The 24174-nt window shown below is 44.4% G+C and overlaps 1 protein-coding gene across 2 annotated transcripts in view; it reads right to left on the bottom strand.

Moving 5' to 3' along the window:
• SRRM4 (serine/arginine repetitive matrix 4) overlaps positions 1-17171 on the bottom strand; it is a 175051-nt gene extending 157880 nt beyond the window's left edge. Inside the window, exon 1 of one of the 2 annotated variants that reach the window (XM_039472431.2) lies at positions 16450-17171. In XM_039472431.2, coding sequence (XP_039328365.1) covers positions 16450-16580 — 131 coding nt within the window. In that variant the 5' untranslated portion in view covers positions 16581-17171. The remainder of the gene's footprint in view (positions 1-16449) is intronic. The other variant, XM_010342932.3, reaches the window with a different exon arrangement.
• Between the last annotated feature and the right edge of the window lie 7003 nt (positions 17172-24174).

A 24174-nucleotide genomic window follows, 5' to 3' on the forward strand; every position in this document is an offset into this window, starting at 1 on the left:
ATCCAAGCACTTTTTGCTACTGATCTCAGATACAGCCCTAGAGTCCATCTCAACACAGTACTCCAGGCAAACACTATCAACTGGTTACAGATGTTGACACTCTCTGTGATCTTTTTTGCCTTATTGCTCTTATCCACTCAGTTGCACGATTCTGTAGCTTGGCTAGCACTCTAAGAAATATCTCTTTCTGAACATTTTTCTTGGGTGTTGAATGTAGCCTCCTCAGAGACCAAGCTAGGTGACCCTTAGACCCAGATGTATGCAGATAGTGTTCATTAAATGTAGATCTCGACTGATGTGCCTCTGACCAGCAAACTTGGCTCCCATTCTATTGACTTGCTGAACAATCTTGGGCAAGTCCATTTTCCTTAGGGAACAATTTTGATACATATTTTTCCCATACAGATAGTATGTCAGGAGGATGTGGTAGTTAAAAGCTTGACAATTAGTGCCTTACGAGCTTGAGTTGGACTCCTAAATCCACTTCCTAGCTGTGTCACCTTGGAGAAGGCACGTAATGTCCCCACGCTTCAGCTTCCTCTCCTGTAAATGGAGACAATGACAGTATCCACCTCAAATACTTAAGCAGCTTGAAGTAAATGTTGCATGTGCAATGGGACAACATTTTGAGATAATGATCTGTGTGGATTTTCCCCCCTCCCTATATTTTCCTCTTTTCTTTTTTTGCCGTTTAAGCCAACCATGGGTTCTACTCTTATTGCCTCAGGGAGGCATGTGTCAGGCTGAAAACAGAAAGAATATGAGAGTGTTTTTGCTCTTTGCTTTTTGGAAAACTCAAAGCCCTTTGGGGAAGGGAATTTATGGACTTAGGAGAGAATCATGAAGAAACGCAAAGGAAGAAAGATTTCTCCAGAATAAAAAGAGATTGCCTCCAGGCTGGGGAGAAGGGAAAGAGAGAGACCCATAAGACCAGAAAGGTGCCACATGGGCAGGGATGATGGACGCTTCCACGGGAACGTGTGTGGACTGACGGCCAATAGCCAGAACTCTGCTAAGTTGGGCAGCCCTGGGCAAATAAAATAACCTCGCGAGGCTTGTGTTCTCCCTTACATTACAAGGCTGTTTTCAATCACCCCTTAAGTGACTATAAGGAAGTAGAAATGCCTAGCAAATCCGGTGCTTAGAGAACGTTTACCCTGCTCCCCCCAACACCTTCCTCACTACCAGCGACTCAGTTTATACTCCTCTGGGGTGCCATCTTTGAGTTGAGCTGTGGTCAAGAACACATATGGTTAACTAATATCTCTTGTTCCCTTGTCTTGAAGGGTTTTCCCTCTTCATGGATAACCTTCCTGCTGAGAAGACATTTCCAGACTGGTTGATTGTTCTTCTGAGTGATTGCCCAGTGCAGGCTGGGACCCAACCTTACCCCACCACAGCCCTATTCAGCCCCATGAGGTCCACCTCGTCTCTGCAGAACCTTCCTCCTCTATCTGAACTCCATCTTTGGATGGACTCCCACAGAAGGGATCACCTGGAAACTCAAAAGCAGGAGAACAGTTGGGCCTCACAAGTGACATTTTCTGCTCCATACCTTGACTCTGGGAAAAGTTTTATGGGAGAGAAAACTGTGGAAGCAAGCATGCCTGGGCTGACTCTGACCCTTACAAAGTGATAACCTTGACCAAGTTCCTTAGACTCTGAGTTTCACATCTATAGTCTATAAAATGGAGACAGTAATACCTATTTCATAGAGCTGTGGTGAGGATGCAGTGCAATCTGTCTATAAATTGCCTAACACAGAGCTTAGTTTAGGAATAGAAGTTATTTTAAATTACACAGTATTTGTATTAACTTGTATGACCTTGGGCAAGTCACTTTACCTGCGTTGGCCTTAATTTTCTTTTTGATACTCTTAACTCCTGCCCTGCTTCCTAGTCACTAGTTATTTATAAACAGGTCTCCCATACTAAAATGTAAACAACTTGAGACTAGAGACAGTTTTATTCATTGTGTTTTGCATATGTGAAATCTCTTTGCACAAGTGAAAAATAAAAGGGTCATAGCATTTGTTGTGATCCTTTGTTGCTGATATAAATGAATATGCATGATTATTTAAATATGCACAGCAAAAAAACCCCAGAGAAGAAAAACAAACCCAAGATGCCTGTAGTTCTTTGGAGTCACAGTGTTTTAGGTGTTTTGGAGAGAGCTAGGCTTGGAAGATCAGGTTTAACTTTATCCCTGTGTGGTCTTGAAAAAAATAATTTGAGCTGGTAGTTCTCACTGTCCGTTAAATGAAATGAATAAATCTTACTTTACCGTAAGTGTAGGGAAATGGTGAAGAAAGGCACCATTTCTTATGCCAATTGATCAGTCAGTAAATATTCTGACTGCCAAACCATAAGCAACTCTCCATCAATAGCTAACTTAGATGCTCCATAAATGTTGGTTGGATGAGGTGGATGGATGGATAGATGGATGATGGATAGATGAATGGGAAAAGAAAATAATTGTAGAATGGGTGAATAGACAAATAGTTGGAAAATGGATGGATAGGTGAATAAATGCATTAATTGTTGCTTGACCGATGGATGGATAAAGGGTGGATGGATGGATGAACAGGTGGTGGGTGGATAAATAAATGGATGAAGGAATAGATGATGAGTAAATGCATGATAAATGGATGAGTGGATGGCTGGATGCATGAATCAAGTTCTCATCAAGCATGTAATATTGTGCATCTGAAGAATAACCATGATTGCACAATGACTGCACCTCAGTGGGTCAGCTTGGGCTGAGCATTGCAATTAGAAGTCCCAAATTTCTCACTCAAGAAAGACATTCTCCTTGTCTTTTTCTCATTCCTAGGGAAATTTGTTTCCAGAAAGGGTTCTACATTAATGTAGAGTCAGACTGGCAAGTCCCAAAATAAAACTATGGGGTAGTGCTGGTGGACAGACATCCTGAGCCACGTTCTCTCTGATGCATCACTGTGGCCCTGGGATGGAGCAGAATGGAGTCACGTATTGGAAGATGTAAACAGCTTGTCGAGAACTTTCTTGTTTCCATATGGTGCTCCTGAGTTTCCTCATCTCTCCTTATCTCAGGAGACCGGCAGAACAGGTGTTCCCAATAAGAGTTTGTCAGAGCTACCAGCACAGGATTCAAATTCTGGTTCTGACATTTTCTAGCTGTAAGAGTTAGACACATCACTGAACTCTCTGATCCTTAACTTTCTCATCTACAAAATGGAAATTGCCACGGTATCTGCCTCAAAAGATAATTGAGCAGATTAAGTGACATACTGCAGACAAAGCATTTTTCTCACTGCTGGGTGTATAGTAAGTAGTCAGAAACTATTATTAGTAAGTATTATTAAGCTTTTTGGCAGATGAAGAAGTTGAAAAGTTTACATTTACGAGGTCACTGAGACAGAGGAGTGAGCTTTAGGGTGAGGAGACCTTGATTCCCATTTACTGTGACTTTGGGCAAATGCCTTTCCCTCTCTGAGACTTACTGTCTCCATCTGCATAATAAAGAATGAAACCCACGAACTGTGAGGCTTAGCATTCTTGACCAGGGGTATAATCCTAGCATCTTTTCTCACTCCACAACCACTATCAAACTGACTCACTTTTGAACATGAGCCTGAATGGCCAAAGGCAACCATTCCAAATACTCAGTCATACCAGGAATCGGCAACCACTTGAGTTAGGAATTTCTATCCCCATATTACAGATGAGGGCATTAAGGATAGTAAAGGGATTTGCCCAAGGTCACATGGCTAGTAGATGGTGGAGTAGAATTCAAACCCAAGCACATTAACTGCAAAGCCAGCACTCAGTTCTAACTACACAACACCCCTCCCTTTGCATGTGTCATAACTAACATTTGCTTGGTGACTGGGAGTTGATGCTTTCCTTAGGCTAGAGGGTTAGAGGGGTGGAAATGTAGAGCACACTATTTTCCAGGGAGAAGAAAGGCAAAAGGCTTTTAAGAACTGGAGTAGGGATAGTAAACATCAGGGTGGTGGAAATGGCATCTTGCCCAAGTCACAAGCTGGGAGTCCCTGTGGTGGAAGCCTCAGCTTGAGCTTCCCTGGAAAACATTAAACGCATCTAGGAGCACTTAGACCATAGCCTCTAGCTCCTGCATTCAAATCACCAAATGGGGACAGTTTGAGAGTTGATATGTTAAAAGGACATAAATGCTATAGAGGCAGGGTGGAACAGCCAGTGTTCTGGGGTGCGGATAGGAGTGGTCAGTGGAAAGCAATCATTTAAAATTTTTATTTATTTTTACTATTTTTTTTAGAGTTGGAGTCTTGCAATGTTGCCCAGGCTGGAGTGCAGTAGCTATTCACAGGTGCGATCCCATTACTGATCAGCATGAGTTTAGAACCGCTCTGCTTCTGACCTGAGGGCCAGTTCATTCTCCCTTTGGCAATCTGATGGTTCCCACTCCTGGGAGGTCACCATATTGATGCCAAACTTAGTCCAGACACTCCATTGGCATAGCACACTTAAGCCCAGAGCTCCTGAGCTCAAGGGATGGATCATCCCGTGTCAACCTCTCAAGTAGCTGGAGCTGCAGGCATGTGTTATGGCACGCAGCAGAAAGCAATCATACTAGTTTTTCTCTTTCCAAAAACCCACAAGTGCTCTACTAGGAGCCCCTTGTCAATGGCATTAATTGCTTGTGAGACCATGGGCAAGTGACTTGACTACTCTGTGCCAGATTCCTTCTGTGAAATGAAGAGTTAGGCAGGGTTAGGCTACAGTAATCTTGAGGTCACCCCTACTTCTTCTAGTTGTCAAGATGTCTCTTCTTTGGGGGCCATATATAACCAGGACCCGCCATGGAAAGCTTTCCTGACCTGCATGCACTCTTCTCACTGCAGTTTGGGGGGCCTGTTTCCCCTTAATCTGGTCTCTGCCATAATGGGGTACATGATGTTTCTTTCTAAGGCTATTGGTCTCTGGCTGGGCTCCCCTTTCAATTTTGGGGTCCCACTCTAATCCTCCCATGTCCCCAAGGCCATTAAGAAGAATGTCATTCTAAGAGACTCTCCATGCAGAAAAAGAGACAGTATCTACAGAGCAGTTGAAGGCGTGATGCTGGCACTCTATGGGTGAACAGAAATGAGGCGGATTGAATGGGATTGCTTAGGCAGTGCAGCCTGGGTCAGTTATTACAGGCAGTCACACTGTTCCCACCTTTGCCTGTTGATCCCTGCTCAGCACACAACCTCTTGGGGTTCAGAAATCTTGTGCCACAGTGGGATGAGGAGTCAAGAACTTGGAGTCAAGAGATCTGGAGTTTATTTCAGGTCTTCATAAGACCTTGAGCCTCAGTTTCTTCATCTTTAAAATGGGCATAAAACTGGAACTTACTATGGTGAGGATCAAACAAGATCAATAGTAACTGTTTAACAGTGACAATAATAATGATATATCATTATTTCATGATGTGACCTTAGGAAAACCATTTCACATCTCTGAGCCTCATTAGTCCATTTGCAAAATGTGAATGAATTGATGTTTCTGTCTTCTTCCCCCAAGGAACTCTTGCGCAGTGTGGTGTCTTGGGACTGGGTGCCAAGCAGCCCATCGTTTAGCTACAGCTTTGACACTAATTTTCCAATGCAGTATGGAATGTCCTGTGCTCTATCTGTGCCTCAGTCTCCCCATCTATCAAATGAAGAGGCTATATTTGAGTTCTGAATGTCCCCTCTGGCTGTGGACTAAATGCCTTGGTGAGGCAATGAGGAGGTATAAGGAACTGACCATTGAAAGGTGTTCTAATGCGTTCCTCCCGCGAACAACCATCCATATGATAGGTGTTGCACCACTGCTCAGTTATCCACCCCTTCTGGGTGTGGGCTGCATCCCAGAATCGCCAGCCACCTGGCTGTAGATGAGAGGCTGGGGCAAAACACTGGCCAAACAAAAGCCCCTTATCAGCCGGAAGCTCTGAAATCTGATTCCAGAAACAGCCAGAGCTGCTCACCTGCTCTGCTAGGCATAGGCTGGGTGCAGATGGACATCTTGTCAGGATCCCCAGACCTGTGGGTGGGCAGCAGATGCCACAGGAGACCTCGAGGGGGCAGAATGTCATGTATCACAGAGTGAATGGGGTGACCAGAGAGAACCGGTGTCTGGTCATCTGGTCACAGCAGAGAAGTTCAAACAGGAGCCCTGCCCTTGGGCTAACATCACTTCTCTGAACCCAGAGCTCACCTACAGGCTACACACCTTAGGCAAATCTCTCTCCTGTTGCAGGCTTCAGTGTCCTACTCCGCTAAAAGAGGAGCTGAGTTACATCAGTGGACTCCAGAGTTTCTTTTATCTCGTATCTCTTTCAGTGAGAAATGCTGAGAACGAAACCCCAATATATGTGTCTTTATTTACAAATTATACATGTGCACTATTGTTTCAATATATTACGCAGGGTACCAAACAGATCCCTCAGCCCTCCACGTGCAAAATGAGATCGGACGATCCTTAAGGTCCTGTTAGCTCTGCAATCCTAATACTACACCCTTGTAGGTCTCTGAGTTTTCTCATATGTACAGTATGTTGATGGTTGTATTGCCCTCATTAACAATTTATTCAACAAATATTTAAAGATCACCAACCTTGAGCCACTGTACTAGATGCTGGGATACTGCAAGGAATGAGACAGGCACAGTCCCCATGTGCAGCTTCAAACAATTCTCCCATGAATCAGAAAAAAAAATAACATTGCTGGTTTTGAATATTGGCAATTCCATATGGTTCAGGCTATCAGGAGTGAAAGTGATTCAATGAGGGGAAAGTGCTACAATTCGTGCATTCTACCAACATGTGTTTGGCCCCCTGCTGTGTATCTGGGGAAAAAGATTCATTCAACAAGGAGCTCATAGTCACAGTCCCTCTCCTCATCATGCCTCATCCATTAGGAGAAGTGTGCTTTAACCTGTGATTGCCCAAATCCATATACAATTACAAATGCGTTGAAAACAGTGATAAGAAAGTAATGTCTGTAATGAGGGGTATGACTTAGTCTCCAGCATTGTGGAAGGATCCCTGAGGAAACAGCATTTGCTCTGAGCTCTAGAAAGTGGGGCAGGTATAAGTCAGGCACCAGGGGAGAGGAAGAGCTTTCCTAGCAGCATGTGCAAAGGCTCTGTGGCAGGAAGGAGCCTGGGAAATGTGAGTAACTAAAAGGAATGAGATGCAACTAAAGCAGAGGAAGTGAGAGGTGGCGCTTTAGAAATGGTCTCAGGGAGGTGGGCAGGAACTGGACCATGAAGAGTCTAGAGCTGGCTCTGTATACTTTAAAAAAAAAAACAAAACAAAACAAAACAAAAAAAAAAAAACAAAAAAAAAAACATGGGTTTGGGCATGGTGGGTCATGCCCCAGCACTTTGGGAGGTTGAGGTAGGTGGCTCACGTGAAGTCAGGAGTTTGAGACCAGCCTGGCCAACATGGTGAAACCCCATCTCTACTAAAAAAAATACAAAATTAGCTGGGTGTGGTGGTAGGGACCTGTAATCCCAGCTACTTGGGAGGCTGAGGCAGGAGAATCGCTTAAGCCTGGGAGGCAGAGGTCTCAGTGAGCTGAGTTCGCACTACTGCACTCCAGCCTGGGCAACAGAGCGAGACTCCATCTCAAAAACAAAAACAAGCATGAGAAAGTTATAGAGGGCTTTAAATGGACGGAGAGAGGGCTTACATGGTCTAATGTGCTTTTCAAAGAGGTTCTTCCGGGTCTGTATGGGTCATGGATAACAGGGGCAAGGAGAGAGGAAGGAAGAATTGCTGCAAGTCGTATGAGATGGGATTATAACAATGGCAATCATCCAAGCTGATTGAACATAAAACAAGATGAGAAAAACAAAACAAAAACACCCCCAACCTTAAAACCCAAACCACAGTGACAGAAGACAGTCCAGCCGGGAGAGAATATACTTGCAATCAGGCAGACCTGAATTCAGTTCCTGCTTTCATCCCTTACAAACCTTGTGATTGTGGGCACATGCTGAATTAAGATTACGCAGAGACAAAGCCAAACCAAACAGAACAATGCCAAACCCTGAAAACAGTCATTAAGCAATTCACATCTCCATGTGTCTGTTCAAAACAAATAGTAAGATCCCTCGGATGCAAAGGTTTCTCAACTAGAGACTCCCCTGGTTGCTGGATTCCCAGAACTCGCCTCCCCTCTCTGATATCACTTTTTTCTCCTCTGCAAAGTGTCTTCTCCTCTAACCATGTTGGTTAATAGCTCTGGGTTCTCAACCCAATTCTGACTCTTACCAGCCATGCGTCTGTGAATGGATCACTTCTACTCTCAGAGGCTCTGTTTCCTCATCGGTAAAATAGGGTCTCGAAGACAGCTCCCTCCTGGAGTTATGATAAGGATAGAACTAGATAAGAGATGAAATGTGTTCAGCACAGGGCTAGGCACACAGTAACACGAGGCTCTTGGCACACACATTTTCACCACGAATGAGCGCGTGCACACACCATGAAGACGCACGCTTCGGGTCCAAATGGCACCTCTCTTTCTGCAGAAGTGGCAACTGTCTTCTAAATTCTTGCTCACTTGCCTAAGCCTAACTTTTAATGAAGCCAGAGAACAGTGATCCGTTGGTGTTTGCACTCAGCAAAGCTGTCCGACAGCAGCATCGAAGCTCTGGGAATCCAGCAACCAGGGGATTCTCCGGATGAGAAATATTTGCGTCCAGAGGATCTTAATATTTGTTTTGAACAGACACATGTAGACATGAATTACTTAATGACTGTTTTAGGGTTCGACATTGTTCCTGTATTTGGTTTGGCTTTGTCTCCATGACATCTTAATTCAGTGTTTTATTTTACGGAGCTCCGCACACAGGCTGTAGCATATGGGAGCTCCCTCAGCAAAATTTCAAATGGAGTGGAGAACTGGAAGACGGTGGGGGTGGGGCTGGCAGGGGTGGGGTTTGCGGGGGAGAGATACACAGAGGGAGAGACAGAGAGAAAGAGTAGACTGTAGTTTCAAGGGTGTGCAGTGGAGGGGGCTATTGGGTGCAAGGGATAGTCTAGGTTTGCATGCATGAATATGAAAGACCAAACCCTTGAATTTGGGAACAAAATCTATCACTGCTCTCTGGAAGTCTAAACAGAGTCTTTAAAATTCCCTGATCTGATTGATCACAATCAAAGAGATTGTAAATTTCATGCTCGTCCATAACACACGAAGGGGCCCAGCCAAGCTTCTGATGCTGCTGTTCGAATTCATCCCTGGCTGCATCAGAGTCAGGAAAGAGGAGTCAAGAGAAGCAGATCAGACCTGGAGCCCTGCCTGAGAAGGCAAGAAGCCCCCTGGGACCACCTCCTGTCCCTAGCCTAGGACCTAGGAATTTCCTGAACTGGCTTACAAGGCCCCACTTGATCTGTTTTCTGCCTACATCCTGAGAATCATCTTCTGTCGCTCTCCTACTCACTCACTCTGCTCTAGCCACACGGACCTCCCCGCTGTATCTCAAAGACACCAAGCATCCTTGTACCTCAGTGCCTTTGTGCTTGCTGTTCCCTCTGCCTCAAACACTTTTCCCGCACTTATCCTCACAGCTCATCCCTCCCTTCATTCAGGTCTCTGATCAGGCTGTCGAACAAAGCAGCTCCTTCCCTCACCCTCTGTTCTTTTCCTTGGCTTTATTCCTCTTTACAGCACGCGTTACCACCAGCTCTCCATTATTTATTTGGTTCTTCATTCATTGTCTTTCTCCTCCATGGGAACAGAGAGTTCCTGTGTTCGTTCACTGTTACATTGAGTAGTGGTTCAATAAAAATGTTCAATGAATGAAAGTACAACTTAATTTTTTTTAAGCCAACGTGCAGCTTCTTCCACTTTGTGTATTCATTCCCCTGTGATTAATTTTATCTTCAAACACTGGCAGGCTTGCTATAATCCCCCCATCACTGGTGGTTGTTCATGGAATGCAGACTGGATTTCCTATTAGCCAGAGCTAGTCCATGAAGGACAAGAAGCCTAATAGCCCACACCAGAGACTGCATCCTTGAGCTGGAAAATTTATATTATATGGGCAGCTCCCTTCCATGGCTCCCCTCCACTGGCATTAACTATTCCCCAGCAGTTAATGTTCCCTTCAGAGAGTTTAGCCTGCTTTTTTTCCCCTGGGAAAAGAAATGGTCTTTGAGACCCTACTGAGGTCAAAGACCTGATTTTTTTCTGATCATTCTTTGCATTTGCAGATAAAGTTGATGAAATAGAAGAATCATCCCCATTTCTCAGATCAGATAACTAAAAATAACTGTGTGACTATAAGCAAGGGACTCCACGCTTCATTAAAGGTCTCTCCCTCCTCTGTTTTTTTTTTTCATCCTCTGTCTTTATTCCTCCTACATTATCGTACTTAGGACAATAATATGTTTTATAGTTTCAGATAGCTAGAATGAGAATACTTAATATTTCTAATAAAAGAAATGATAAATGGTTGCCACGATGGACATGTTAAATACACTGATCTGATCACTGTACATTATACATATCAACCATCACTGTGTACCCCCAAATATGTACAATTATGTGAAAACAAATTTTAAAAATTGAAAAGACTATCTGCCTTATGAAATATGTACTTATTTTGTGTCTACCTTTGCTACTAAACTCTGAGGCCCTCATAAGAGGACACTGCATTGCATTCAACTTTTTTCTCTCCAATAGGTCTGGCACATAGTAATTAAAAAAAAACAATAATTTATTATTAATAGCAAGAGCCAACACTGATGGAGCCCTGACCAGGTGCCAAGTAGCACTTTCCATAAATTAGCTCATTCAATCCTCATAGCAGCTCTTGGAGGGAGCTGCTATTATTAGCCCCATTTTATGGATGAGAAAACTGAGATTGAGAAGGTCAAGCTGCTTGCCAAGCACCTAGCCTGAAAGCATTTGCAACCAATAAAATAAAACATTTTTTTTATTAGCATGCCCTTGGGATCTGTCAAATGTTTTAAACCAGTCTACCCATCTCCCGTGGCTCTTTAGGGAGCACCAAAACCACATTTAAAACTGAATATGGAGCACTGGAGTGCTCAGGAGTCAAGTCCACAGAACCCAAGCATCACTACTGAACAAGCACAGTCCAGGTACTAAGGGGCTTTAGCATCCCACCTCTGCATCTTGTTGGGTAGCCCCTGGCATAGTAACAAGAGCATCTGCTTTAATGGAGGTCTGGGTTGTACCAGGCACAGTGCCATGCTTTGTATATAAGTTGTCTCATTCACTCCTCACTACACCCCCAACAGGGGAGTATTTCACAGATGGGGAGGCCGAGGCACAAAGAGGTGAAGTGGCTAGCAGGTCTTGCAGCTTGCAAGTGGCAAAGAAAGATTTGAGCCTGGATAGATTTCACTTCAGAGCTCAAATTCTTCATCATTCCACTTTCTCCACCTCAGAAATATTCTCTCACACTTCAGTGAAAGTCTTAGGAACAAGCAATTAAAGAGATCTAGTTTTGCTAAGCCCCTGTGAATTCTTCCACTTCATACGGAGGTAAATCCAGCCACTCTAAAAAAAATGATATTTTAAAAATGTATTGTGCTCCTACAACACACCTGAAATGTTCGTGGAGAAGAAGGCGCATGACCTGGGCTTCCTTCCGCACTTAAAGGAGCTAGAGTTTTAAGGATGTTCCCAGTTTTGGTGGCCTGGAGCAAGGGTGGAGGTAACAGAAACTCAGAGGCCTGGAAAGCATGCCCAAGTGGCATTGAGTCCAACCTCCTGCCCCCATACTGGCTGACATGTCTACTTGCCCAGCCAGACAAATGTCTCTATCTAGGGAACCTCATTCTGACACCCGGGAGAGTGAAATCTGTTTCCAATGTATGTGTCTTTCAAGTTGCATTGATCAGAAGCCTCAGTGTCTCAGAATTGGAGGTGGGGAAACAGCTAATCTGTTGCTAGGTTTGAACCATACACACTCATCCAATTAATGCATCCAGCATTCACTAAACATCTACCACATCCTGGTTCTCTAAGATAGTACGTTTGCCAAGTGAACACAGCAGAATGTCAGAAATGACCCCTGCAACCGACCGACCCCTGTACCCCATTCAACAAAATTAGCCTTTCAAAAGGAGAAAGGTTTGACCCAAACATTAACCCTCCCTTCCTAGAGAAAAATGCTCATTCACCACCAGGGCAAGCATTTTCTGTGACCCTCAGTATATTGGCTCTTAACCACAGGCTGCTGCCAGAAAATCACCTCTCAACAGCCCCTCCCCCTGCTCCTGGTGACCAAGTCAGCACAAACATGCTAAATGATCTCTTGGCACTGAGGGGAGTCTTGAATTAAATGGTTCAAAGGCATTTTTTTTCTGCCTTACAATTTGGGCATCTTTCCCTTTATGCAGTAAAATCTCCAATAGTTTGGAATTTATGGCCTTTTGGACAGGGCCTGGGATGAAGTCTGCTTCTGGTCTATTCTGCATAGAAAGGATTTTTGAAGAAAATTAACAGCTTGTGAAAAGAATCATAAGGAAAATGTGTATTCTACTTAAGGGGGTCTCTTTTCTAGCCCTTTACTAACACTCATACATTCACAAACAACTGATATGCTAATTTCAAATGATTTTTACATGTTCATTAAGTCCTTAGCTGCTACTATTTGCCAATATGGTGATATGAAATCATACTGTGGTTTGATCTAGCCTTAAACGCTAGGTTTTCACTAAGCTGAAACTTTATAGTCACAAACTTTTCTGGACTAAGCAATTAAGAAAGAGAATTAAGTTAATGCCAGGCAAAATGACTACCTTTCTTGTGGGGGAGATAAAAAGGAGATGGCTCTTTACACTTTAGAAATTCACATAACTGATAGATTCATACTGATTCCCTTCCTGTTGGTAGATAGAGTTTGACTAGGACCACTCTATAACCTGGTTTGCCTGAAATTATTTCTGTTAGATCTTCCATCCTAGAATAATTACTAACGACGCCTTCTTTCATTCTTAATGAAAGACATTTTGATATAAACTATAAATCACATAGGCACTGTAGATTTGATGAAACAACAGAATTGAGCTTGTAATTTTTGAAGGAGTTTGAGCTTTCTTTAGACTGACAGTACCTGATCTTCTCTATACAAACAAACAGAATGCTCCATGGAAATGTTATACCAATCAATTCCAAATCCAGATTATTATTTATTATCTCCAACCCTCTTACGCGAAACAGTCAGATCAGAAAGCAGCTAACCTGTTCTCAGAGATGAGAATTATGGGACCACTCTCTACCCCGCCTCATGTGTGTTAATTTCATCTGAATGTAGTTGTACATCAGGAGTTGAAATCCCAATAAAAACCATCAGCATTACTTGGGGAAGAAATGGGTAGGCATGGAGAATACAATAATGAGAAACTGCTGCTTTCCTTTTGGCCACTGTAAGCCTTGTTACAGAGCCAATGTCTACTAAGTGAACACCATGTATCACACACAGGGGTGGAGCTTTACCTAATTCAATCCTTACAGCCTGCTCTCTAAGGGGCTGCTGTTATTATTTCTATTTTCAACTTCAGCGTGGTAAAGCTACTTGTTCAGGATACACAGCTAGTAAATGATAGAACCAGGACAGGAATTCAGGCTGTCTTATGCTCAAGTCTGAGCTCTTAACCACTATAATATACTGCTTCCCACTCTGCTATACTGTTCTGACATTTGAGTCAGACATCTGCTTGCAATTTGATACGTTATAAAGCTATTGCCTCATCAAGTATGCCTCACAGAGTGGGAGAGGAGAAAGAGAGACTAAGTGGGGGTTGCTTGGATTGCAGTTGTATGATGTATGCGTATTGCTATGAAATCAACAAATTGAATATATGCTTCAATCCTGGTACTAAATTACCTTCAGAGATAGACTAAAATATCCTGAGGAAGTTTATTCAGGGGAGGTGGCCTTCGTCGATAAACAAATATTAAATGTGTCACCAACAGAACTGACTAGTGCTTCCTCCACTCACTCCCTCCTGTCTCCCTGCAGACTGCTACATGTGCTGATCTGCCCACTGTGATCTGGGCTTGACTCATGGAACTAAACAGCATTTCTGACAAGACCAAGTCCCCAGATTGCCTCTAGAGGAAGCCACCAAAACCCAGCTGATCTTGTGCCAAAGTCTCTGTCTTTTTTCCTCCTGAGAACTCAGCGTTGGAAACATGGCACTTTCACCCTTAAGTAAGCGTAGAATATTGAAAAGGAAGTGGAAATTGAATGTCACTGGATGCGGCTGGCTTGGGTGAGAATAGGGATGATTCAGGTTTTATCTGGTCTGTTAAAATACAACTCCAACCCAACCTTTCCTGAGGACTTGGAAACAAATGTTCCCTTCTCACTCTCTACCCCAAACCAGGAGTAACAGCTCTACTGAAACTGGAATCTGTTCTACAGAGAGGCCACGCCTATTACAGAAGTATTACACAGGATTCTCCTAGCTTGACATAAATCGAGGGTTTATGGCTCAAGCTTTCACCCCAGGGGTGGTTTCTCAGGGAAAGGAGACCCATGACAGTATAAGACACCAAGAGTGAAATGATACTGGCTGCAGAGGAGGAGTAGTGTTATCAAAGTCTCAGGAGATTACATTAGAATTAGCAAAAAGCTGCAGAAAGCATGAGGACTGAAAGATCTTGTGGGCCACTCATATGATTGCAAATATGATCAAGAAAAGGGCAGGACAGTAACAGACAGACAGACAAAAGTGGAAAGTACCAAGCAAGGTGGGCATTAGGTGTGTTTTCCTGAATCAAAACACCACCAGGAATCCACTTTTCTCTCCCTATACCCCTAAAATAGATGGAAGACTCTGGACTAAATGCCATACTTCTAGTTTCCAGTTAAATTTCCTCTAGTTCCTTCTACAAGGACATTTTCTTTGGCCTGTGCAGCACCTGATTAGCCAACAGTAGGTACGTGTCAAAGGTGGAATAGACAGCAGAAACCCAGGAAGATAACACTGCTGACGTCAAAACTCCGTACAAAGAACCTCCTTCCAAGCAGAGAAGCATCAGCTTTTAATGGCATTTGGTATTATTGTTCCCCTTCTCCAGCTTGTGTCAGTGGGTGGGTGGGTGTCCCCTCCTTCCCATCTGCAAACACTGGCTGGTGCTGCTTCTGCTTGCAGCCTGCTACACCCTACTGGCCTGTTGTGTTGCTTACCCACCCATTCCCAAAATGGGACACCCATATTTCCAAAGACCTGTATGATCCTCTATAAGACGGTGAAGAAGAAACTTCTCCAGTCTGTTTCCTCTTCAGACATAATGTTTGATTCTTCAGACGTAATTCCCCATACGTCTTCCACCTCCCACCCACCAGAAAGTTCAGAATCAGTTGTGCCAGAACAGACGTTCAGTCTGTCCGAAGCACTTTTGCGGACATGTTTTCAATCTGCTCCCTAATGCAGACTGCCAGGATTAATAAATCCTCCAAGTGATCCCCCCATCCACTTCTTTCTTTTCTCCCACACAACCACTCATCCAACACCAGCAAAAGATGAATTTTCAGACCATCGTGATTTTCCCTGACAGAGGGCACAGCCTTCTTCCCTTCATTCTCAAACTCCTCTAAATCGAATGATTGATGAAAAGAACTGGATTTCTTCCCTGTCTTGGAATGCTTCCATTTTCCCCCAACCTTCTCTCTCTCTCTCTCCCCTCTTGTCCTCCTCTTCCTTGCATTTCTTCCCTTATTCTTCCTTCCATCGGCACCATGTCTACCACCATGGAAAGATCTCTTCTCATCCATGAGTTCAAAGCAATCAGATTCTTTTTGAAAAAATGAATAAATAAATAAAACTCTTCCAAGATCATCTTCACGATCTTGGAAGGCTCCTCCCCGACTCCCGAGCTCAGAGTCTTGGTTTTGGATGCTTGAGAGGAGAGAATTCAGCAGCAACGGCAGCAGCCGCCAGAAAGGCGTGGAGGAGGGTGCTGTTTTGGGTGTATTTGAGGGAACAGCATATGGGCTTTTGTCAAAAATGTTCAAAGCTCTCTAGTTTCTGAGCCGAGGATGGAAATGTGCTGCTATCTCTGAACACTGGTTGAGCTGGCTCAAGTCTCCTTTTCTGGTACAACACCCCCCAAACACCTCAGATCCACTATACCTTGGCCCACCTGCCCTCTGGACTCTGTGACACCAAGAAAAGTTTTTCAGTCAAGTCGTACCCCACCTGCACCGCCCACCCTCAGGCAGCAAAGCCTCTTGAATAGGAGATACGGGGGTCCGTTGAGCGTTGCTTCCCCCAAAGAATTTCTGTCCCTTCTCACCATCTTCCACTCACATAAGCAATGAGTTCCCATGTTCCAGCGGGAGCCGCCGAGTAGTGACGGGAAAAGGCAGGCGCCCTAGCCCGGCTGCCTGCATCCACCCCTCTGGGCTCTGGGGCACAAGCCAGAAAAGAGAACCTTCAGGATTCCCCCTTTTAAGAAGGAGATCATTACCTTGGCAGCGGCTTGCGGGCCGTGATACTGGCGACGATGATGCTCTCGGGACGTGGGGTGGCCACCGCTTTGAAGGTTCCTCGCCAGAACTTCTCAAAAAGCTGCTTCTCGCCTTGCTGAACGCTCGCCATCGCCAACCCAAAGGGCCCTGGGCGCCCGGGCGCTGTCCGAAGTGCTGAAACGTGGATTCCAAACGGAGGCGACACCCAGCTCCGGGCTCTGTCCGGGTGAAACCCAGAGAGGGGTGGGGTGGGAGAGATCGGAGTTAGGGGCGGGGGAGGGGACGCCCCAGCCCGGGCAGGCAGCAGAGAAAGGAGCCTCGTCCGCCAGCTTTCTTCGCCCTTCTGGGTCGGCTCCGGGCTGCGCTCTGAGCCGGCTGAGCCTCTGCGCCCCGAGAAGGGAAGGGAGGGCTGGCTTTCTGGGCAGCGCCAGGAGAGAAGAGGCGACGGGGTCGTTTGTGTGTGCGTGCGCGTGTGAGCTCCGGCGCGCCCGGGTTTTGTCTCTCGCACAATGTGACGTTGGAAGAGGAGGCTGGTCGCGCGAGCTGCACTTTCCTCCCCCCGCTCCGTCTCTCCTCCTCCTCCCCAGTACCCCCCTCCTCCTAGGGCTCAGCCTCCTGCCGCCATCTGCATAACAAAAGCCCGCAGGTCTTGGGAGGAGAGAGGGCGGGGCGTGCGCCTGTCACGGGGGCCCCGCGGCGACCGAGTTGCAGCGCTGACCCCTCTGAGAAGCCATCCTGGCACCCCAAGCAGGATATCCTGCTTCCCAGACCCCTCTCCTCTCCCATCCTCGCCGGCCTTGCCCAGCCCTCTCTTGGGTGCCCTTGGGGCCAGGCCACCTTTCTTCCCAGCCCCTTCACAAGTCTTGTAGCTGGCCTTCTGGTGTAGGGTGGGGATCGGGGGAAGTAAAAAAACTTATCCTATCCGCCCCAGCCGGCCTCCCCCGACCCTCACTTTTGGGAGAGACTGCGTAGGCCGGTACAGAGGGTCCCCTGCGTTCCTCTTTGCGCCTGGGGTGAGCGAGGTCTCCACCACCCAGGAAGTGCCATTTGATCGGCAATCCGTCACCAATTCGGCTTCTCGCCATCTGCTGAGCCGGGCCCCAGCCCGCCGAGGGGCGCAGCGTTACATCTGTGCATGCGGAGCTGTCAAGGGTATCTCTTTTGTGTCTCACAGCCGGCCTGCCCAGCGTCCCCGCCGCCAACCCCGTCCAAGGGGAAGAGTCCCCCTCCCACCCCACCCCTCCCCACCCCCATCCACTCTCCCGGAATCCGCTCGCAGCCACTTTTCCTACTGCCGCTTGTCTCGGGAAAGGAGTTCGTTTTGGAAAAGAAAGCGCTTAGTGGGAGGGTTGGAGAGGAAAATCTCGAGGATCAGCAGGAGGATAGTTACTTTTCGGTCTCTCCTCCGCATCTTCTTACCGCCTCGCAGTTCAATCGTAATCCCAAGCAAGTGGAGGTTTAGAATCCCAAAGCAACCCCAGACACAGAGGATTTGGGTAGAATGACTTCTTGTCTCCCCCCAGGATTTTCATGATAAAAAAAGAGATCGTGGCGGGACCCCTCAGCCCTTGCTTTCCTGGAAGGCTTTTAATCTTAGCAGAGATGCGACTCCCCCATCTCCCACCTAACGCCAACCACCCCCAACTTTCCAGGCTGTAAATTCCTAGGAGGCCTCACTCAGTCTTAAAGGCCTCCAAGCACCTGGCATTGGGTCCCAGACACAGTGAGAATAAACTGTTCCTTGCTAATGCAGATAGCAATGGGGACCCCTAGGGCGGTAGGGCGGAGTAGGGCGGGGTAGGGCGTGGGGGTGGTGGTGGTTGGGGGAACAAACAATGGCAACTTCAGAAATTCTCTGAAGGGGAGTAGGAGATAACTAGGAGGTGAAGAGGAAGAGGAGGACAGAGAGGATTAGATGGGGCGGGAGAAGAAAGAGCCTTGGAGTAAATGAGCACCCGTCCCAAGGAGTATGTACGTTTGAAGCCTGTGTGTTCGATGTTCCTGCGTCAGCTTGAGAGCCTCAGAGCACTGCTCGCTCTGCACTGACCCCTTCTGGTCAACAAGGAGAGAAGCATTTGCTGGCTTAAGCGGGTTGTGGGGGGCGGAGGTGGGGTCAGGCCTGGGAGGGTTGGAGGTGAAGCAAAGTGGAGATTAGGCTAGCCCCTTCCTCCCTCTCCCTCTTACCGTGCATCAAATTTCCCATTCCCCGATTGGTCCCGACCCCCATTTCCCACCCAGAAGTTGGTATCATTGTAAGTGCAATCCAGAACTGGTGTCTTTCTTAAGTAGCCTGGCATATTTAAAACTATCCTTAGTCATGACATTTAGGGTATTAACTGAATGACTTGCAGGAGAGAGGTAGGTGAGATCCTACTCTCACAAGATCATTCAACAATCTTCCAGCTGTGTGCCTGCTCTTAACCCCTAGAATGTTGATAAAGCTCCTACTTGCAAGACATTGCCTTTTTAAAATCCCACAGTAGCCAGACGAGGTGGGAGAGAAAGCCGCTCTTATTCTATTGTATTTATTTATTTTATTTCAACAGCTTTGAGGGTGCAAGTGTTTTTTGGTTACATGGATGAATTGCATTGGATGAATTGTGAAGTCTCGGCTTTTATATACCTGTCACCCAAATAGCACCTTACCCCAGAATGGCCATTGTTAAAACATCGAAAAACAATGGATGGTGTAGGTGCAGTGAAAAGGGAACACATATACACTGTTGGTGGGAATGTACAACTATGGAAAACAGTATAAAGCTTTCTCAAAGAACTAAAAGTAGACCTGCTCATTTTTTTTATAAAGACACATGCACATGTATGTTCACTGCAGCACCATTCACAATAGTAAGGACGTGAATCAACCTAAATGCCCATCAGTGATAGACTGGATTAAAAAATTATAGTGCATATACACCATGGAATACTATGCAGCCATAAAAAAGAGTATCATGTCCTTCGCAGGGACATGGGTGGAGCTGGAGGTCATTATCCTCAGCAAACTGACCCAGGAACAGAAAACCTAATACCACAGGTTCTCACTTATGAATGGGAGCTAAATGATGCGAACACATGTACACATAGATGGGAACAACACACACTGAGGCCTTTTGGAGGGTGAAGGTTGGGAGGAAGGAGAGGATCAGGAAAAATAACTATTGGGTACTACACTTAATACCTGGGTAGTGAAATAATCTGTTCAACAAACTCGATGACGCAAGTTTACCTATGTAAGAAACCTGCACTTATACCCCTGAACTTAAAATAAAAGTTAAAAAACATAGACCTGCTATTCAATTTTACTCTGTTTTAAAGATGAAGAAGTTGGAAATGAACACCAGGAGAGGGCCCATGCCAGGGATTGCTGTATTCACCTTTGCCTGTGGGGTCATACATCTCTGACCCAATAAACAGGAACCTTACTCTAAAAACATAAATAAATAAAAATAAAGATGAAGAAGTTGAGGATGACCAAGTGACTTCCCCAAGGTGATTCTGTAGAAAGCAAAGGAAATCTGTGAAAAATACAGTTTCTGTTTTTGCTTGGCGGAGTGGAGGATGCAGTGGCATTCTATATATACCAGGATGGGGGTGCATCTAAAAATAAATCAGGTAAAAATGAGCCACATATTTAGAAGCAGTTGGGGTTGAGGCTCCTAAACTGGGAATCTACAGTAATAAGTTCAGGACTTGAAATCCAGAATGCCTGGTTCAAATTCCAGCTCTGCCGTTTCCTAGCTGTGTAATGGTGGAGACTTCATTTGCCTATGCCACAATTCCTTTATCAATACTATGAAGATTATGTAAAGGTTATAAATAATATGTTTAGATGAAATAGCTGTGAGGATTGAAGGAATTAACAAGTGTTCAAGTTATAGAATGGTGTCTAAAACACAGTTTACCAGAAGAGATCATTTACTCAGGTGGTTAAAAGCATAGCCTGTGGATTTAGAGAGAACTGGGATATGAAGCCCAGTTCTGCCATTATTTTAGGTGGATGACCTTGGGCTGATTAACCTCTGCCTTTGTTTCCCTATTTGCAAAAATGGAGATGCCACACAGTGGTTGGGAAGATTAAATGAAATGTTACCTGCAAAGGACTTAGCACGTTGTCTGGTTTATAGCAACTGACTATTCAATGGTAGCTCTTCTGGCTGATGATCTTGGAATAATCACCTGTTAGTATATTAAGTCAGGCCAGGTTCAGTTCAATAATCACTAATTTATGCCCAATCTTGGATCTTGCTCAGGCACAGTCCTGGGCCTGGAGGACTCAAGGATAAACAAGACATAGTCCCTTCCCTCAAGCAGTTCAGACTGATTCACCTTCTGAATCCCCATCGACTAACGCTTATCCCCTTTGCATCTTATCACAGTGACTTATACTTGAGGTCTGGCTTCTCCAGTATAACATGAACTCCAGTTCCTCCATCACTGTATTAAAATAGAACCATTGTGAGTCTTATTCCCTCAGGGTTTTGCTTTCTCTTTTCCCAGATGCAAGCCAGCCCACTCCATAAACAAGGACCTATTAATATGCTGGTTAATGAATATAAGCTTATGGCACAATTATTCCTTACCCTCTGGCAGATCACTGATCTGATCTTATATTTCACTGATCTGATCTGATCACTGATCTTGTATTCATTAAAATATAATGTCGATATCACTGATCCATCACAATACTCTTTCTCAGACTGACCCTCAGAATCCTTCTCAACACATAGTTTCTAGATAGCCACTACTAAAAAGTTGGCCTTGGCATTCCAGATAAAATCAATTTGCCATCCATGTCTAGAGGGTGTTTCTTTCCCTAATTACCTATTGTTTTTCCATTTGAAAAAGGGGGCAGCAAGGAGAAATGATTGCAGGATTTGCAAACCCAGGCATTCTAGAGCAAGAGTTAAAGAGATTCTTATGCATCTTTCTCCCTAGTGATCCAAATATACAGCACCTCCCCTCCAGAGAAATAGCTACCCCTTCTCCCTAGGCAGTTCAAATCACACCTCACTAACATTCCCTTGTTACCTTGTGTAAATCTCTTAATCTTTCTGTGTCCATGATTTCTCTGAGTACAACGGAGCCAACTATTATCTACTAGCACCAGATACATTAGGGAACTTGACAGTCTGTCCCACTTCTAAAAGTCCAGAGAACAGTGAAAGATTCAAATAATTACTGAGAGGATGGGAAATATGATGACAAGATCAATTCATCTGTCTTTGTGTCTTTAAACATCATGCTAAACCATTCAAATTACAAGATTCTTTATTTCTTCATATATAATAGATGTCTGGGGAGAAAAATAGGACTGCACTACTCAGTAGGTTTATTAATCCTCACTCCTTGACTTCTTGATTCCAAATTTGACTTCTTCCTTTAATCCTCACTTCTTGAAAGGTCTACCTTGTGTCTAACCTGAATCCGACCTCTGTTGCTTGTTGTCCATTCTTCTTCTGGGACATACCTATGCACTACTTCAAATACTCCTGGACTAACATGGATAAACCAGCAAGCCTCCTTCCGACTGCATAGATCCCAAGATTCCACAAGACAGATGGATTCATTGCTATCTCAAACAATAATAATTGCTACACTTACCAGGTATATGTTACTATGTTCTAGACACAACATGTGCTTAAACCCTTGATAAACATTATCTCACTCAATTCTCACAACAGCTCTATGATGAAGAAACTGTCATCATCTAAATTTTGCAGATTTGGAAACTGAGTCTCTGAGCAGTAGAATTACTTGCCCAGAGTTGCATAGCTAGCAAGTAGAGGAGTCTGCTTTCAAATCCAGATATGTCTTAACCTAAATTCTAGGCTATATTGACCTCCAGCAACAGGATAAGAAAAGTATAACATTAAGAAACTGTATCCATCTTCTCTTCATCCTGTGTCCATGTCTAGAGCTGCCCATTAGTCTGCATATCTATCTATGCTACCAAGGATGCTACTTTCAGACCCTCCACCTTCTTCCTATAGAATAGCAAAGAATACTTGCCTGATACTACCGTAATATGAGAAACCTGGTATTTTATATGTAGCTGGCAGGACAGGACATAAATCTCCAAGGCTACCATATGGATTTTGTTGAAGAAAATCAAACTGAAGAATCTAGTGGGAGCAGAAGATGGGGCTGCTCAAAATCAAGACTAGACTAAAGGGGCCACTCTGCCTTCCGGCTGCAAGAATTCAACTTCTGCGAACCCATCCTTTGTGCTTACTCTCTCTAGGGCATTTTTTCCTTCAAACTGGGGGCCTACCTATAATTTCCTTCTGTTGAAAACCCCACACTGACTCCCCCAAATTAGTACGGTAACTGCTAACTCCTCTGCACTATGGTGCTCATGATCTGGTGCCTGCCTTCTATCTGTCCTTGAACTTCACCCTCCAGTCATTTTGAATTGCTCATCGTATCTCAATATACCCCGTTCTACTCCGTAACTCTCCAAATCATGGGAAACGAACCCCTCTGATGTCTCTGTCCTTTTGAAAATGTCCTTTTTGTTCTTTGATATTTCATAATCACATTATCTCAGAAGTTATATCTTATGCATTGCTAGCTTTCCATACCCATAATAACATCTTCCTCTCTTGGGCCTCCTTTGAGCCATGGGCATACTTTACAATTTATTTAGAGTTACTTGTAATAGTATTGGCCAGGAGATCCTTGAAAGAACAGACTATGTCTATTTCTTATTTGGGTCACTAATGCCTAGTATAGAATTGGCACATAGGAGAAGTTCAGTAAATGCTGGTGTAATGAGTAGATTCCATATGCAGTACACAACTATATTAATGTTCAAGTTATCCAGGCCCACAGGTGATAAGGCTTGATTTTATACTCACATATTACAATATATTCACATTGTGCAATATGGTAGCCTTGGAGATTCATGTTCTGTCCTGCCAACTACCTATAAAATACCAGTTTTCTCACATTAGGGTAGTGTCAGGCAAGTATTCACATATGATATTACAGTATTCACACTGTACTTACTGGTATTGTATGTATTCACTTAACTGTGAATTGATGAGAGAAAAGCAGTGTATTTTATGTATACTCTCTATATATTATGCATAGCATTATTACATGTATAACAGTAATAATATGCAATTATAACAATATATGTTTATTGGCATTTTTCTAAGTACTGTTAAAAATAGTATCTCACTGAATGTTCACCAAAACCCTATGGATTAGATCCTGCTATTAACCATATTTTATAAGCTGAAACACAGAGAGTTTACGTAACTTACCCAAGGACACACAGCTAGAAAAAGATGGAGCCAACACATAGATTCAGTCAGTCTGACCTGCAGAGTCCTTAATCATTCTTATATACTGCCTCTAATATAATTTTTATATTTAAAGTAACATTCATTCAATGTGCAAGCATGTATTGGGCATAGCAATCGGACAGGGACTAAAATAGGCCCCGCGCTCCTGAAAGCTTCAGTCCAGTTGGGGGTGGTGGCAATTATGTCAAATAAACACCATTTTAAAAATCCTGCCTCAAAGGAGAAAGTGATATAAAACTGAATAACTGGAGAATGTATTAAGTGTAAAGAGAATGCACTGAGCGTAAAGAGGTAAAGTCCCTACAAGACAGTTGCATTTAAGTTTCAACTAAGTGTAAGAGGCATTTGCCAAGCGAAGAAGGGAGATAAGATTTCAGGAAACGAGGTCAGTATGCACAAAGACCACACACTTGG

This window comes from Saimiri boliviensis, chromosome 7 (genome assembly GCF_048565385.1).
Source record: "Saimiri boliviensis isolate mSaiBol1 chromosome 7, mSaiBol1.pri, whole genome shotgun sequence".
Lineage (NCBI taxonomy): Eukaryota > Metazoa > Chordata > Mammalia > Primates > Cebidae > Saimiri > Saimiri boliviensis.